Here is a 16,942-nt window from a genome sequence, read left to right as displayed (position 1 = left end):
TTGAATATGCAAATCATGTCATTTTCTATGTGAATTTAAATTCTAGACTCTGTACAAGACACAAGTTCGAGAACTTAAAGAGGAATGTGAGGAAAAGACCAAACTTTGTAAAGAACTACAGCAAAAGATACAAGAGTTACAGGATGAAAGGTAGATTTTACTAGTTATGCTAATAATATATAAAAAATTAGTATGTCATTTTGCTGGTTTTTTTGTGGTTTTGTTGTGGTGGTGGTGGTTTTTTTTGTTGTTTTCTTTTTTTTTAACATGACCCCCACCTCTGCCATGACCTCCTATTTCTAAATGTTAATAAACTTAATAGTATATATCAATAATTTGCAGGGATTCTTTGGCTGCTCAGCTGGAGATTACTTTGACAAAAGCGGATTCAGAACAACTTGCACGTTCCATTGCTGAAGAACAGTACTCTGATTTGGAAAAAGAGAAGATAATGAAAGAACTGGAGATTAAAGAGATGATGGCTAGACATAAACAGGAACTTGCTGAGAAAGATGCCACCATAGCCTCTGTGAGTAATATGAATCATAATTTTGGTAGAGATTTACAGGAGCTTGAATGTTGGATTATCCTTTGTTATTTACCATACTTGAAGATGAGTAATACACAAGTATATCTGACATTTTAAAGATATTTATTTTCTATGAATAAAGTAAAGCCTATCTATTACCATGTTTCTTCCATGCATCTCTCTGATCTATCTTTCTTCTGTGCCCCTACACACTTTAGAGCTCTTACCCTGGTTTCACTCTGAAGCATTTCCTTCTGTCCTGCAGTGCTTTCGTATGCCAAATGTGTTTTCTTACATAGTCACGTGTACTTTTTGTTTTGTAGTTGGAGGAGGCAAACAGGACACTAACTAGTGATGTGGCTAATCTTGCTAATGAGAAAGAGGAACTAAACAATAAGCTGAAGGAAGGACAAGAACGTATGTATTCTCTGAACAAAATGTAATTTGATTTGAAACCAGTTTTGTTCTTTAGTAATCCTATTTGCTTTTGTAATAGGTTTTCATAGATTTTTTTTTTCTAATTACCTTGCTACAGAAATTGCAAAGCTAAAAGAAGAAGAAGCGAATGTAGGAAATATTAAAGCACAATTTGAGAAACAGTTGTTGAATGAAAGAACATTGAAAACCCAGGTAAGCAAATTTATGTAAAGAAATGAGGAGATAACATTCACAATTTTTAACAGAAAAATTATTTTTTGCCCCTGAAACAAAATATATTAATCTTTTATTTTGCTTGTACTCAATGGACTTTCAGTGTAGTGAAACTGCATCCTCATGATTTACTATAGAGGAACTCCTAATCTAAATGCAGTCCACCAGCAACATTCTTCATTTCAATCAAATTAGTTCATATTTTGCTTCTTTTAATCTTGATCTGTATTCCTCTATAATTTCCATAAAACAGTGTATTTTTTATTTTAATCTGGGTTGATTTTTAGTACAACTGGCATTACAATCCGAAGATATATTTTGGAGCTAGCTAATGGAAATGGAAGAGACTTTAAAGTAATTGTTCAAGTAGAAACGTTCAAAGCATTTGCTTGCTTAAAGTGAAAATGGAATCATTGCCTTCTTTTCAGTTTTGAGTAGTACATTAAATTAAAGCAACTTTAAAGTACTGGGTATGCAGGTGTCTTAGGTTACAGTTAAATTAAAAGAAGAGAAGACATTATTTCTTCACGATATAAATTTGTGAATTTATTGGTGGTTTTTTTGTCTTTTTCTTTCCCATGGGAAGGCTGTGAATAAATTAGCTGAGATCATGAATCGGAAGGGTCCGGTGAAACGTGGAGCTGACACTGACGTACGGCGCAAGGAAAAGGAAAATAGAAAACTGCACATGGAACTGAAGTCTGAAAGAGAAAAGTTAACCCAAATGATGATCAAGTATCAGAAGGAAATCAATGAAATGCAGGCAGTAAGATCCTTTTGTAAATACAAACATTGATAGCATTTTCTGTAATTCTCATAAAATCAACAGGAGCTTCAGGAATAGACAGGGTCTCTATTCCTGCATTTCCCATGCCCAAAAGAAATATGCAGTACATATACTGAGTTTGGCTGCAAATTCTGCATAGTTTTCTGTGTGTATTTTCTCTGAGTAACTGAGTATTGTGTTAATAGGAAATCTTGTCATTTATTCTTACAGCAAATAGCAGAAGAGAGTCAGATACGGATTGAACTCCAGATGACTCTGGACAGCAAGGACAGTGACATTGAACAGCTTCGTTCACAGCTGCAGTCATTACACATAGGTCTTGACAACAGTAGCATAGGCAGTGGACCTGGAGATGCTGAGGCAGATGATGGATTTCCTGGTATGTTAGGTTTATTAATATTTCTGCATTAATTGGTTTTGTATCAAGTGTTTTTACCATAGAAGCTGAAGTCTCAAATTGATGGCTTTGATGATTCTGTGGCTTTTCACCTTCAGGTGTATATACCATCTAATTAATGATCTGGTAGTGATCACTATCCACCTACTAACTGAATCTGTCTGTAATCATACATCATCTTACATTTATTTAAAGAATTTTTTTCAAAACAATTCTATTGTACCCCATTAAAACTAAATATTTTTCCTTTTTTTTTTTTGTGGTGGTTACTTTGCAATTACTGTGTTATGTGATGAAATGTAATACTAATACTTTCTTCTTAGAGATTCTATTTTGACTTCTTTTCTACATTTTTCCTCCTTTATGCTTCATGTTTAGTCCATATCACTCAATCCCACACTATGGAATCAATGTCTTTTACCTACCAGCACTCTTCTACCTCTGTCAGTATTGCCACTAAGCCTTCCAGTTCTCGCATGCTTCTCGATTCTGATTCTGACTCAGAGGAGGAACCTTTGTCTTGTTCCCACAGCCCTACAGAAGTTGATAGCACAGGTGACATCCCTGAGAACTGTTTGGTTTTGTTCTTACTTTGTCTTTTTCTCCGTTTCAAAACTAACACTATTAATACATTATTTAAAAAAAAAAACCTGCAAAAAACAGATCTGGCAGTAAATGCTCTGCAGTGACAGTAAATTTTGCTGTCAAAGCTGTGAAGATGTTTGCATGGACAAACAACTGGCCTGGTTTCTCTTAAGTGTTTACAGATGTTTGCTGCCATTTATAAACTCACCTCTTCTAATAAAGCATTGAATAAACAAGCTTTATGCTCTTGTTTTCAAGGCAGCCTCTGTCCAGTATCTGCAGCTTGCTGGGTGACCCCAAGATACTGGACACCAAATAGTCAAATCTTTGTGGTTTTAATGAAGTGTGGAGACATCTAAATCCTCACTGTCACAAAGTGCTTTACTTGCTTGTAGAAATCAGGGCTTCTGACTATTACATGGTGTTGCCATATTTCAAACCTTTTGTTTGATTCTTGTATGATAAGGCAAACAAAATTTATTCATTTTTTCAGTACATTAAGCATATACTGAGATTATTTTTGTTTTACTAATTCTATATTTTCTATGACTACACATACACTGTGTTGAACAAAACTTCAGTGTTAATGTCAGAGGTGGATTTTTTAAGTGTGTTCAAATTTCTGTATTTCATTTGAGGTTCCTTTAAAGTGTGAATACCTTTCCTTTGAAGACAAAACTTGTTTTGGAATAATGACATTACTTCATCAAATTGGAGTAAAAAATAAAGCATTTCCTCTCTTTTCTTCATTCTGGTTTTGCTATTAGAAGCTATTAGGCTTCTAGTAAAAGAATTTTTAAGTATGTACCTGATTTTTCCTTATTAGCTGCTGTTGTGGTACCTGCATGGTTTTGTTTTGTTCTAAAGTAAAAATTATCCTAAAGCAGGACTTTTTTTTGACATAATTACAACAGATTTGAGGTGTGATGGTTGTGTTTTGTTGGTTTTTTCCCCTCTAGTTCTTATAAGCATGTACTGTGAAAATTTTTGAATATTCTGACCTTTGTCTGATCCATTAGTATAGATTGGACACCAAAAATGAAGAAGTATAACCAGAAGCTCATTTTGTCAGATTTCATGGGATAATATTAGTGATTACAGAGGAAAAATTTTTTTCACACCTTTAACAAACATCTGCTTCCTGGATGTGGGAAAGAATTTTTTGTGTCAGCATTATTCCTGCTACCCTTTTTATCACATATAGTTGAAAGGAACAATTTAAAGTGTCAGGTATGAGGTAAAATGCACATTATGGAACTACTTCATTTACTTGATACATATAGTGAGGTGTCATCAGCAGCAGTGCTTATAGAGACTGAAGACAGGCCATATCTGAATAAATAACCTTGCTTGAAGTCTCTTGGCAAAATGAGAATTATTTGAACATGTTATAACTATTTGTTACACTGTGTTAAACATGGACAGGACCCCGAAAATGTCCCCTGGTGAGAGTAAATTGCTTTTGCAATTTTGGAGCATGTTTATGCTCCTTTCATGGTTTTGTGTTTATTAAAACTTAAGACTTTGGTATTTTTGACTTGTAGGTTTCTCAGCAGCAGTAGATGTTATCTGCTAGGGTGGGAAACTCATTAGGAAAATTTTATTGCAATTGAGTAGTTCCTTTCAATACGAAATAGAGAAAAAAATGTGTGTATTAAGTGCAGCTGTAAAAATAGGGTCAAAGGTTGTGTGATACTATGTATTACCCAGCACTAGGAAAGCATGATGCTGGTGAGCCTTTGGTTGCTACTGAAATGTGTGTCAAACAACAGCTGAGCTGTTAATTCTGTTGATAAATCAAATTTAACACTTCAGTGTGGAATTAAATATTGCAGGCAAGTGAACGGGCAGTTGAATCTAGGAAAGGCCTAAGGCTTAGCCAAAAATTACTTATTTTGAATTAGAAACCCTAGGAGATTTAGGCAGAATTCTAAGAAAGAAAAATTGACAGGGCAAAAAATATGAATTACTAAACTTCTGAAACTTTACCTGGCTTGTAGAGAATATAGGTTGGTGGGGGTCATTGGCCCTTTTTTTGTCTTGAGCTGGATGTTGTGTGGGCTGTACTAATATCTTCAGATGCTGCTCTAAAAGTTGAAGGTTGATAGATGTAAGCATTTAAAATGTCTTTAAAAACTTACTAAAGGGAATGTGTGTGCTATAATTGCAAGTTTATTCTTCCCCTTCTTCCTTATGCCTACTGCTCTACTTCTTTTGTGATTGCATTGTTGGTTGTTGGCTCTATACAGGAATACAGTTTAATTTTTCTTGAACATCCACTGTGATAAACTCTGCAAAACCTTGTAATTTTCAATACTTAATGTTCTCATGTTTGCTCTACAGCTTTATTTTTTATCTTTGATAACTATTTTAAAATGCACAGTAGTCTCAAAAATAATCTTTTGTGAATATCTCTTCTTTTTGTTATGTAACTTTTTTTCAGAATCAAGATTGGAAGGCTGGCTGTCACTGCCTGTTAGAAATAACACTAAAAAGTTTGGATGGGTTAAAAAGGTAAGAAAACCAGGATTATTATCTAGTTTTATGTGTAGTCTACAGGATTTCAACACTTTAATTTTCTTCAATATGTGTTTTCTCATTACCTGAAATATGTTAGCTGGTATAATTATGTTTGAGAGGAGTTAGTTAGGACAATTGTAGTATGTTGATACTTCTTAACCTTCTTACTTATTTCTAGACTTTCATTTTTATCTCTTCATAGGTACTTAAATATGTTTAAATATCAATTTATTTGATAACATAAATTGATTTGTCAGATAGTTAGATTTTCTTTTTGTGCATTGACTTTATTGGCAAATCATGTACTCAGATACAATACTACCAGTGTCTATTTAGCTACTATTTTAAAAGACTGTAGAAAAAATATTGCTGTGACATCTGTAGCAATTGCTGTGACATCTTTGACATGTGTGATGAGCTTGATTAAAACATATTTCATTCTCTTCTGTCTCTTTACCAGTATGTAATTGTAAGCAGTAAGAAGATCCTGTTCTATGACAGTGAACAAGATAAAGAGCAGTCTAATCCCTATATGGTATTAGATATAGAGTAAGTATTATCATGTGCTTTTCCTTCTTCTGATTCGTGGGTGAACTTTGCCAGAAAGACTGACAGGAGACCTTTTGAAGTCTAGTCCAGGAGCAGGGGGTAACATGGGGCATCCTTTCACAATTTGAACTGCAGAGCTGGGAGCTGAAGTATGGGTTGTAAGGAGTGGTGCAGCAGTAGTGGGGTGCTCAGCCTCACACTGGTACCTCTGCTGAGCTCTGATGTAACTGAACTGCTTCTTCTAGCTCCACTACACCCATTGCCTCATGTACACAGTGTAGCAAAAAGCAAATAAAAAGTGTAAAGGAGAGGCTGTAATTTTCAGTGTTCGTACATTTTTACTTACAACGTGTCCTTGCAAGTGGATTGTACAATTAATTAAGATATTTCCTTAATAAATACAGAATGTGGATATCCAGAGGTTGGAGTGTAGGGAGAGGAGGATTGTGTTAGAAAGCTGCATGTGATTATAAATTAATTTAAGTCATGTGATGTTGTTTTTTCAGTGCTGTAGTTCTTTATTTTTTGCAAATATAGCTGGATGCTTGTGACGTTTTCATTTAGGAGTTTTGGAAGTTCATGTGCAGGATTGAAAGACAGGACTAAGCAAGTGATTATAAATTTGTACTGGCAAATCATTAAGGGCTCTAAGTCTTGATGTGGTATATTGTGTCCTAATTTAATCTGTCAATTTGAATTTATCATTTTGTTAACATAAGTTTTTGTCATTATTGAAATAATTTTCTCTAGCAAACTCTTCCATGTCCGACCAGTCACTCAGACTGATGTGTACAGAGCAGACTCCAAGGAAATACCTAGGATATTCCAGGTATTCAGAAGAAAATTAATATTTCTAGTGTAACAAAGATGGTATTTTGCACATTTCCAAAAATATTTTCATAATTTTGTCTAATGATATATTAGCTAATATAAAGAACATTAAAAAAATCTGCTCCATTGTATTTCCTCAGTCTTTCTATGTTATTACTTTGTATTTCCATTTGTCATATAAGAGTACTGAGATTATTTTGCTTTGATTTTAGATTCTGTATGCTAATGAAGGAGAGAGCAAAAAAGAACAGGAATTTCCAGTGGAGCCCATGGGAGAGAAGTCAAATTACATTTGTCACAAAGGACATGAGTTTATACCTACTCTTTATCACTTTCCAACCAATTGTGAAGCTTGTATGAAGCCACTGTGGCATATGTTTAAACCTCCTCCTGCTCTAGAATGTCGCCGTTGCCATATCAAATGTCACAAAGATCACATGGATAAAAAAGAAGAGATTATAGCACCTTGCAAAGGTAAATATCAGATACTTGAATATGGATAAAGTCACTGGTGTCACAGGGCATTCTAATACTTCAGAGGATTCTAGTAGTGGTCTGACACCAACTAAACATAAAGAGGTAGGTTTTTATTTTGTTAGTACATAACCACTGGAACCTTGCTAAGAATGTCTGCACAAGGATCAACTCACTGCTGTGAATTAATGGTGTGTAGCTGATACACATATATACCAGCACGCAGTAAAACGTGGTATTTTTAAGACCACTCACACTGTGTGTTGTGCTGGATTGCTATACAAAATGATGGTGTTAGTGCATGTTATGGAATAGATTATTTTCAATGAAATTTACTCCTTGTGACTCAGGTTGCATAGTTTCTTGGGCTCAGACATACCTCTTCCTTGGTTTTATTTTCCTTGGGAGTGTCTGTTTTCTCTAGTAGAAAGTAGTTACCCTCTAAATGTGAGGAGGAGGCACTGTCAGGAAACAAAATTTGGTAAAAATTGGGCTTTCTTTGGTTTTCGTTTCCCTGCTGATTTCTCTTTGTGTGAGTACAGTAATCTGACAAGTAATTTTTGATGTGTGCATGCTTAGAATTATAACAATTAATTTTAATTTTAAAAATTCTTATTACAGTGTACTATGATATTTCAACGGCCAAGAATCTACTACTGTTAGCTAATTCTACAGAAGAACAGCAAAAATGGGTGAGCCGACTGGTGAAAAAAATACCCAAGAAGCCTCCAGCACCTGACCCCTTTGCCCGATCTTCTCCCAGAACTTCCATGAAGGTACAGCCAAACCAGTCCATCAGACGACCAAGTCGACAGCTTCCTCCAAAACCAAGGTGACACAAGGGCTGCTATTCAGTTTATTGTTTTAAGTATTTTACTACAGTTAATGCCATATGCATTGACAAAGTCAGTTGGCCACAGATGTTGTTAGCTACTGATGTGTGGTCTAGCATGTTATCTTCTACAAACCTCAGTTTATAGGAACCACTTTGTTTTTTTGTTTAAAGGACCTTGCATTGCCTCTTAGTTAACCCTCCCATACTGGTAATGTCCCCTGTTGCTTTACTGTGTAATAGGCAGAATGTGAAGCACCATCTGTAGCCTGATAGTTCTTGTAAACTGGCAGCTAGTAGGGTAAATGGGAGTTAACTAGGCAAATGGTCAGTGAGAGCACTGTGGAGATTTAAAAGTAGAAAAGAACAAAAAAAGCTTTAACAGTTTTCAAAATGGTCACTGCTGTACCTGATTTGAAGCTGAGCATTAAAGTTAAGTGCTTGTGGCTCTAATGAGCCTCAGAAAGAATTAAGTGCCTTCTAAAAGCAGTGCATAAGGCCTTACATGTAGCAAAAGACTGTGTTGTCTTTTGTTTCTTACTGCTTGGTTTTGAGGCATGTGTTGAAATTCCTGCCCTGCTCTAAGGCTAGATATCTGACTGCAGATTAGTATGTTAAGAGTGTGTTTCATCTGACCAAATGTATGTATCTATTTCTGTCTCCATTTACATTTGATTTTATCAGGATTCATATCCTCCTAGTGTAGAAAGGGAGCGTACAGCATGCTCTTGGACAGCTACAGTAAAAAGCTAGTTCAGATGAATCCCACTTGCTGCAATGGGAGGCACCTGTCTGAGCATCATTTGACCTTTTTGCATGAGAGCAGGAAGATGGGAGGAGCTGAATCAACATTTTGTGTAGCTGGAGCACTTACTAAGGTGTGGGAGAACTGGTTTCAGTTCCTCATTTAGCTTGAAAGGACTGATGCTCATATCTCATGATTGCTAAATACTAGTCTTATCAAATTCCTACTCTGATTCGGAAAAAAAGAACCAACTCAGTTATCAATTACTGGATATGTTTTAAACATGCTATGCTGTATTGTGGAAGTGATAACATTTTGCAGGTAGTGCATATGTGATTGCACAGTACAGAATTTTCTCAGTTTGCTTTTTTCATCACCTAGAGTAATAATACAGAGGGGAGTGCACTGTAAGCATGCACTGTATGCATGCTGCTGATGCTATCCCTGAACAGCCTTACACTACAAGGAGTTAGCTCTTAAAAAAATTAATGGTATTTTAGTGTGTGTGGAAATACATAGTGAAATGAATCAAAGCTCATTTCACTTCTCTCCTAGCTTCCATACAATCTGGGGTTTTTTTTGTGATTTCTTTACATACTCCAAGTCTGACCCCATAATTTCCATTTTAAATGATCAGGGTTTTTTGATTATAACCATGGGGATAAACATTTGTTTAATTACTAATTAAGGACTGAGTATTAAAGGGTTTCTTTGTGCAAAACTAGCAAAAATATCAGTGACTGGATGGAAGTATGAATCAAGGAAACATGCATGAAAACATTGGGCACAAGTAAAATGCTTTTCCTTTGTGTAGTGTTTACAGTTTAATTCATTAGTTTATTCTGTTTCTTACTGCTGACATAAAGGCTATGTTGTAACTTCTGATTGGTTTTTGACAGCTGTTCCTAGGTGCTTATAAATTAATTCCTCTCCTTCTAAGACCCTTCTTTCAGTCCCCATGAAATTTTTTACAAAAAAAATTTTCATAAAACACTGTTTACTATTACACCTCTTTTTAGTTGTGGTCCTCCAGTCTGAGTCAGTCTTAAGGGATTTTTTTTTCTATATGTATGTGTATATATATATTTCTATCTGTATACTTTGTAATGGTGGGAAAAGGAGGAGAAGGAACATTTATGTGTAAATTAAACTTTCCAAGTTAAGTTTGCAAATGTACCTAACAGATGGAAATAGTGTCGTCCTGTGAGGTCATCTCCCCTATCATCTTACTAATGCAGGCCTGTCAAACCAGTGGAAATTTGTATAAATTTACACACTTTCAATTAGAAACCACATACTTATAAATTACTCCAAGTACTATGGTAAATTAATATCTGACTGGTGCCTCTATGAGGCTTTTGTACAAGGACTTACTGTATGAAGGAATAACATTCTCTTGGAACTTTACTAAGAATGAAGCTTGAGCTGCCAGTGAAATCTGGGGACAGTGTGGCTGGGGACAAGCTGGAGATGAGCCAGCAATGGACCCTGGCAGCAGGGCAGGCTCTGGGGCTGCACCAAGAGCAGCAGAGCCAGGTCATTGAGAGAAGAGATTATCCCTCTCTGTTCACTCCTTAGTCTGCAGGGAGATACAGCCCTTCTGCTTGGGCCCCCCAGATTCAACCCAGACATTGATGAACTGGGGAAAGTCCAGCAGGGACCAGCAGGATGCTCAGAGCAGAGGCTTGGGGAAGCTGAGCTTGTTCAACCTGGCTATCACAGCAGCCTCTCCCTGCCTGTGAAGGGTATGAGGGAGCCAGAGCCAGGGCTCTGCAGAGGGACCTGGACAGACTGGAGAGTTGGGCTGATTCCAACGGGATGAGGTTCAACAAGGCCAAGTGCCGGGTCCTGCACTTTGGCCACAACAACTCCATGCAGCGCTACAGGCTGGGGACAGAGTGGCTGGAGAGCAGCCAGAGAGGGACCTTGGAGTTTGGATTGACAGGAAGCTGAACATGAGCGAGCAGTGTGCCCAGGTAGCCAAGAAGGCCAATGGCATCCTGGCCTGTATCAGGAACAATGTGGCCAGCAGGTCCAAGGAAGTGATTCTGCCCTTGTACTCAGCGCTGGTGAGGCCACACTTGAGTTCTGTGTCCAGTTCTGGGCCCCTCAGTTTAGGAAGGATATTGAAGTCCTGGAGCAGGTCCAAAGGAGGGCAACCAGGCTGGTGAAGGGACTCGAGCACAGACCCTATGAGGAGAGGCTGAGAGAGCTGGGGCTGTTCAGCCTAAAGAAGAGGCGGCTCATGGGAGACCTCATCGCTCTCTACAACTCTTGTTCATTAGCACAGGGTTTGCAAATGCTACCTTAAAACTCATAAACCCAAAGACTGCTATTGGTATCATTCAGAGATTATAGAATCACAGAATGCCAGGTTGGAAGGGACCTCAAGGATCATCTGGTCCAACCTTCCTAGGTAGGAAAGGAGGCTGTAGCCAGGTGGGGGTTGGTCTCTTTTCCCAGGCAACTTTCAACAAGACAAGAGGGCATGGTCTTAAGTTGTGCCAGGGGAAGTTTAGGTTGAATATTAGAAAGAATTTCTTTACTGAGAGGGTGATCACGCATTGGAATGGGCTGCCCTGGGAAGTAGTGGATTCTCCATCCCTGGAGATATTTCAAAAGAGACTGGATGTGGCACTCAATGCCATGGTCTAGTAACTGCAGCAGTAGTGGTTCAAGGGTTGGACTTGATGATCTCTGAGGCCCCTTCCAACCCAGCCAATTCTATGATTCTATGATTCTTAAGCCCAGCATGGTGAGAGGGTGAGAAACAAGGGACTGGGTTCAAGAGAGATTCCAACAGGATAGAAGGGAAAGCCAGTGCAGAGGAGCTGGGCAGGCTGGGCAGGGTCCATACCTCGGGGCTTTGAGGACCTGACAAGACAAAGCCTTAAGCAGCCTGGGCTGGCCTTGTTGCTGACCCTGCTTTGCGCTTCAGGTTGGGTTTTGAGACCACCCAACATCCCTTCTAACCTGCGTGGTCTTATAAGTGCTGTCCCCCCTAGGAATTTCACACACTGGTTGTTTATATAGAATTTTCAGGGCTGTTGCTTTTCATGATAATGTAAGAATCAGGGCAAGCCTAGTTTTGATATAGACTATACAATTTCTGCTTATCCATTCAATAGGATAATTCCAAAAGGATTGAAATTAAAAAAAAATCCAACTTTTCTTATATTTTAATGCCTAATAAATTCTTAAAGAGTGTAGAAATTACAGTAGCCATAGTTTAAAATAAATGAATATTGGTCTTTTTTCAGGGATATATCACATTTTAAAATGTATAAATTTTAAAACCTAAAAACAAAAAAAACCACTGAAACCAGTTTTGCTCAAGACGTGATTAGCTGTATTAAACACTGTGCGATGTTTTAGTTAAAACAAACTGAACTTTGTTAGGGTGAAGTTTCTATCTCTGCCTGCCATGGTTGGTGTGTAATCCTGATTTAAAATCCATTTGCTTGCTGGAGAGATGACTGGACTGGTTTTCACTTCTTGTAGCTGTAACAGTTGAGAAGTTAATACTTTAGATAGTTGTCTAAGTTGTCTAAGATCCTTCTATAACAACAGAAAGATGAATACCTCTAGACAGTGATTCATCCCATCCTAAAATAAATGCCTAAAATAGGTAAAATGACTCATTTGCTGACACAGTTTGCCTCGCTTGCTCTCTTTGTTCTATGCTGGAGGGGTGCAGGCAGCAATGCCTAGAGAACAAGTTGATAAATCCTCCTTTTTGGCATTGCTTAGCTTTAAATAATGAACTACAGGATAGCTGCGTAGAGTAATTCCACTGTATTTTAAATATATATAGTAAAATCCTACTGTGTTCGTAAATTCAGATGGTGTTATTTTACTTTGTGTTTTGTTCAGCAATCAAAATTATTTGATTTTACTGGAAAAACTTTGCCTTTTGTTACTGTTACTGAAAGAGACAGCAGGAGAGCTTAAAACTGCATCTCAGTCACAAGAACGGCAGCAAAGCAGAAAGCAGATAGATAATTTTATGAAATAAATATATTGGTCTTTGCAGAAGGTTGGTTTTTTTGGTTTTGGTTTGTTTTTTTTTTTTGATAAATAGGTTAATTGTTCTATGGACCTGAATGATTTGTGAGATAAATTTCCAATTAATACAGTATTCATGGCTTGCAGGAGCACTAACTGAATCTTCTTATCCAATGACAGGCAAAGAAGGAAACCCACCTTTTATAAAAGACCACACAATCTATTATTCGAAAAGGTTTAGTGATAGCAAATGGAATTTTGAAGTCTTTCACAGAACTGTGACACACATTAAACATCAAACCCTCCTGTTGCAGATTACTTGATCTGGCATTTAAGGACTGGGATTGGTCATTTGATGATGTTGATGATATTGATGATGATGATGATGATGACGATGTTTTTGATTTCTGAAGAAGTATGAGGGGTAAATCTAAATAGTGAGGAATGGATTTGTTTGCCTTTGAATACAGCATGCTATGTTGGATTTTGTTTCTCAAAACACAGAAAATACAAGATCTCATTTTAATATTTTAAACAGGAAAAATGAGATTCTGTTCATGTTGATGAATTTTTACAGGAGTTACTTCATTAAAACTATGTTGTTGCCTTTTCCAGTGTTTTTATTTTTTTAATTCTAGATCTTTATTGAAAATTCATGTCTGCCTGCCTGAAAAATAAATATCTGCTGATGTTGAATAGCTTTTCATCTATAGTGGTAATACTGCTAAACCTCTGCAGATAATTTTTGAAGGCAGAAATAGAGATCATAACAGCTGGATGTTTAGCTGAAAATAAATTAGCATTTACAAACACTTCATTTTTAAGCTTTTAACATAAACTCACTGGTCTATGGCTAGCAGACATGAAATCCAGAGTTCTGCATTTTGCTTTTCTATCTGTGTTATGAAGTGAATTTGACTTGGCTTTCCTTTGCAGTGCTGTGCTTTTGGGGTATCTAACCATGCATTTGAAAGCTACGTGAACAATGAGCTTTGCAGCTTATGTCACCTGGTTTCCTTGACTGCATTTGAAAAGATACATCCATTTTATTGATCTAATTTGTCCCCTAGCTTACTTAAACATGCAGTATGAATATATGGGCAATAGTGGTAACAGTTTTGTAGTTCTCAGTGTTTACATATTGATGCAGTGTTATGTTTACACAGAAAAAAAGTCCTCAATGTTGAATTCCTAACCATTCTTTTAAATGGTACATAAGGTGTGTCTCAGCCTTACAAAAGAAAAGACAAGGACAGCACTAGGGCTCTACATCAGCTGTGTACTCAGTTAACTGAGATACCAGCTCCTGTAGAACTTACCTGGCCCAGTGTTTACAGTAAAAATAATAATTAAATATACAGCATCTTTATTTATTAACAGCTTAGAAATTACTAATCTTTTAGAAGTGACTGTTACACTATGCACATTTTACTTTGCCCTCATATATTACAACGGAGTTTAACTGATTTGGGATCATGTCTAAGGATGTGCTGTACTTTAATAACAATGCTCTTGATATAAAGGAATGATGGCTCTCCAAAATATGATGATAAGCCTTTCTTAAATGAAGACTTTGAGGAAGTATATTTTTGTCAGGTTTACATTTCTTGCATTTACTGACCAAAATTCCTGGTTCTCTTTCAGCTAACCACTTTCCGTGAATGCAGATACAATTCAAGGTGATAATTTTCTTCCCGTTACAGCAAGACTGAAACATCCCAAAATATATTAAAAAATATATATATTTTCCTGAGAGATTGTGCTATATATATCAGAGGTTTACATTTTTGCTGCAATATAAATTACTAATCTCTGAGGGTTTTCTTGTATTTTCCTGAGTGACTGATCAAATGAGGAATGGTTGGTAAATAGTTAAAGAATATGTTAGGTAACATTTTGAAATCTGTTCCATAAAAGCTTTTTTGGCAAGACACTTACACTACATTTCATAAAAGGATTGAGAAGAATGAATATTAAAATGGAAGAAACTGACTTTTCACCTTCATAAAGATGCCACCAGCATGTCTTCAAGAAGAACAGGAGGAAGATCCACCATAGTGATATAGACTGCATCTGTAAGAAGTGACCATTATACTGTGTATATATATTGTACTGTAATACTGCAAGAGGGTTTTAAAAATCTTTCCACTTTATTTTTTTATGCTTATTAATCAGATCCCGTTACTTATCGCAGTTGCAACTATGCACTTGTATAAAGCCATAATGTTGAAGTTTATATCATTCATACATGCCTATCAAATGCTGCATGTCAGTGTTCAGCAGCTAGTGTAAGTTTGAAGTATATACTAGTTTCAGCTACACCATCATGGGCAGTCCTGTTTTACCTGTCTAATTGCCTTAATTTAAGTTTTTCAAGTTTTTTGCCCATTCTGTCTATTTAAAGAAAAGAGAAGGTTTACCAGCTCTTAGGATGCAATTTTGCTTTGTGGCAGAAAAAATAGTGCACTATTTTTACACCTAGTAAGTATATCAATGTCAGTCTATTTTGAATGTATATCGACTGGTTTTAAGGGTGGAGAAGTGTTGGTTACAGAAACAATGTCTGATACCATTGGGATTACTAAACCGTTTGCTTGTGCATGTAACTGCTCATCCAGCCCTTTTTACAAACCTCAATATTAGTTATTGACTTATATTAACCCTCATTAAGTGCTATGAAACTTCATTTTGCCTTGTTTTTGCATACTCTCCTAGATGTGTTTTTTATTTCTGGAAAAGAAGAGAGAATCTGTGACTATTTTTACATTTCACAACACAATATCCGAGAACTGTCGCAAACTTTAAGAAAAGTTAAAACATACTGTAGATGTGTTTTAAAATTTTAAATTTGGTTCTCTAGCACATAGCTGTAGGCATAGATAAGTATTTCAGTAGTGTGTTTTGAGAACTGATAGCTGGGAAGAAAGGGCCTCAGAGGCACTTAATCTGACTTCTTTTTTTAACTTGGAGTTGTACAAAAAATATAATTTATGTGGGCTTACTCATGATGTGTTCATAATTATCCCAGAAAATGCATGTTTTATACAACTACAGTATGCAAAGTTAAACATATTGACAGTAAAAAATGTAGTCTCCTATTTGGTCTCTTTATATATATAAATATATATATATTTAAAAATATATATATATAAAATATTGTGTGGGAGTGCAGTAATTTAAAATATGATCTAACACTTCAATGAAGGAGGACATTTCACTTTAAGATTTTATTTGCTTTTGTTTTTTAAAGAGTGTTGAAATTTTTGGAAGGATAGGACCATGATTTATTTAACACTATCATGAAAGGTGGACTTGGAAACACTGAAATACTGAAAGTGAATAAACATATTTACATTTTGTAACCTCTACTGCAGTTCAATGTAACAGGGCCAGAATGTATTCAGTCTTCTATTTATGCACTCACAAAGTAAAATATTGCTTGTGAGTTCTTAAATTCAAAACAAAATCTTTCATATAATTTCTGTTAGGAATTATAACCCAACACAAAGCTACAGTGGTTTTTTTTCCTGCTTGTTTTAATTTACAGAAGTAAGGTATATTTTTAGGTAATGCAGGTTTGCATAGAGCACAGCATTAAAAATGTATGCAGTAAAACTGTTTCCATTCACTGAATGCATAAATATTTTATATATATATATATATATATATAAAAATGTTACGTTGTGGGAAGTTCTATCCTTTTCTGAATTGGAGAATATTATATATATATATTTTTAAATAAACTATTTGAGTAAGGTAAAATAGTTTCTGAACTTGAGAAGCTGGTAATTAATATGGAATATTTATATAGGCAACTACTGCAGCAGATGTGGGGAAGGCAAGGGCTGCTCAACAGGATGTGCCTGCAGGAAGCACAGACTCCAAGGGAACCTTTTTGTCTGACCATCAGGTGCTGGAGCTGGATCTGTTTCACTTCTTGTCCTTGGCTTGCCCTCATTTACTGTGAATCCCTGGGGCCCTGTTAAGCTTGAAATGTTAAGAAATGTACTGTATTACAGTGTTCAGTAGCCACAGCT

General features: G+C 36.3%; 1 protein-coding gene across 5 annotated transcripts in view; it reads left to right on the top strand.

Moving 5' to 3' along the window:
• The window catches only part of ROCK2 (Rho associated coiled-coil containing protein kinase 2), a 96,330-nt gene extending 80,329 nt beyond the window's left edge, over positions 1-16,001 (top strand). For 2 of the 5 annotated variants that reach the window (XM_030446891.1, XM_030446890.1), the window contains 14 exons: positions 47-150; positions 343-529; positions 853-946; positions 1,065-1,159; positions 1,767-1,946; positions 2,178-2,346; positions 2,743-2,919; positions 5,393-5,463; positions 5,930-6,018; positions 6,769-6,847; positions 7,062-7,323; positions 7,945-8,155; positions 13,220-13,329; positions 14,550-16,001. In XM_030446891.1, coding sequence (XP_030302751.1) covers positions 47-150; positions 343-529; positions 853-946; positions 1,065-1,159; positions 1,767-1,946; positions 2,178-2,346; positions 2,743-2,919; positions 5,393-5,463; positions 5,930-6,018; positions 6,769-6,847; positions 7,062-7,323; positions 7,945-8,155; positions 13,220-13,316 — 1,815 coding nt within the window. In that variant the 3' untranslated portion in view covers positions 13,317-13,329; positions 14,550-16,001. The remainder of the gene's footprint in view (positions 1-46; positions 151-342; positions 530-852; positions 947-1,064; positions 1,160-1,766; positions 1,947-2,177; positions 2,347-2,742; positions 2,920-5,392; positions 5,464-5,929; positions 6,019-6,768; positions 6,848-7,061; positions 7,324-7,944; positions 8,156-13,219; positions 13,330-14,549) is intronic. The other 3 variants (XM_030446896.1, XM_030446893.1, XM_030446892.1) reach the window with 2 other exon arrangements.
• Positions 16,002-16,942: the final 941 nt, after the last annotated feature.

The sequence above is a fragment of the Calypte anna genome, chromosome 3 (assembly GCF_003957555.1).
Source record: "Calypte anna isolate BGI_N300 chromosome 3, bCalAnn1_v1.p, whole genome shotgun sequence".
Taxonomy (NCBI): Eukaryota; Metazoa; Chordata; class Aves; order Apodiformes; family Trochilidae; genus Calypte; species Calypte anna.
Note: the sequence above shows the minus strand (reverse complement) of the source record. Positions and strands in the feature narration are given on the sequence as shown.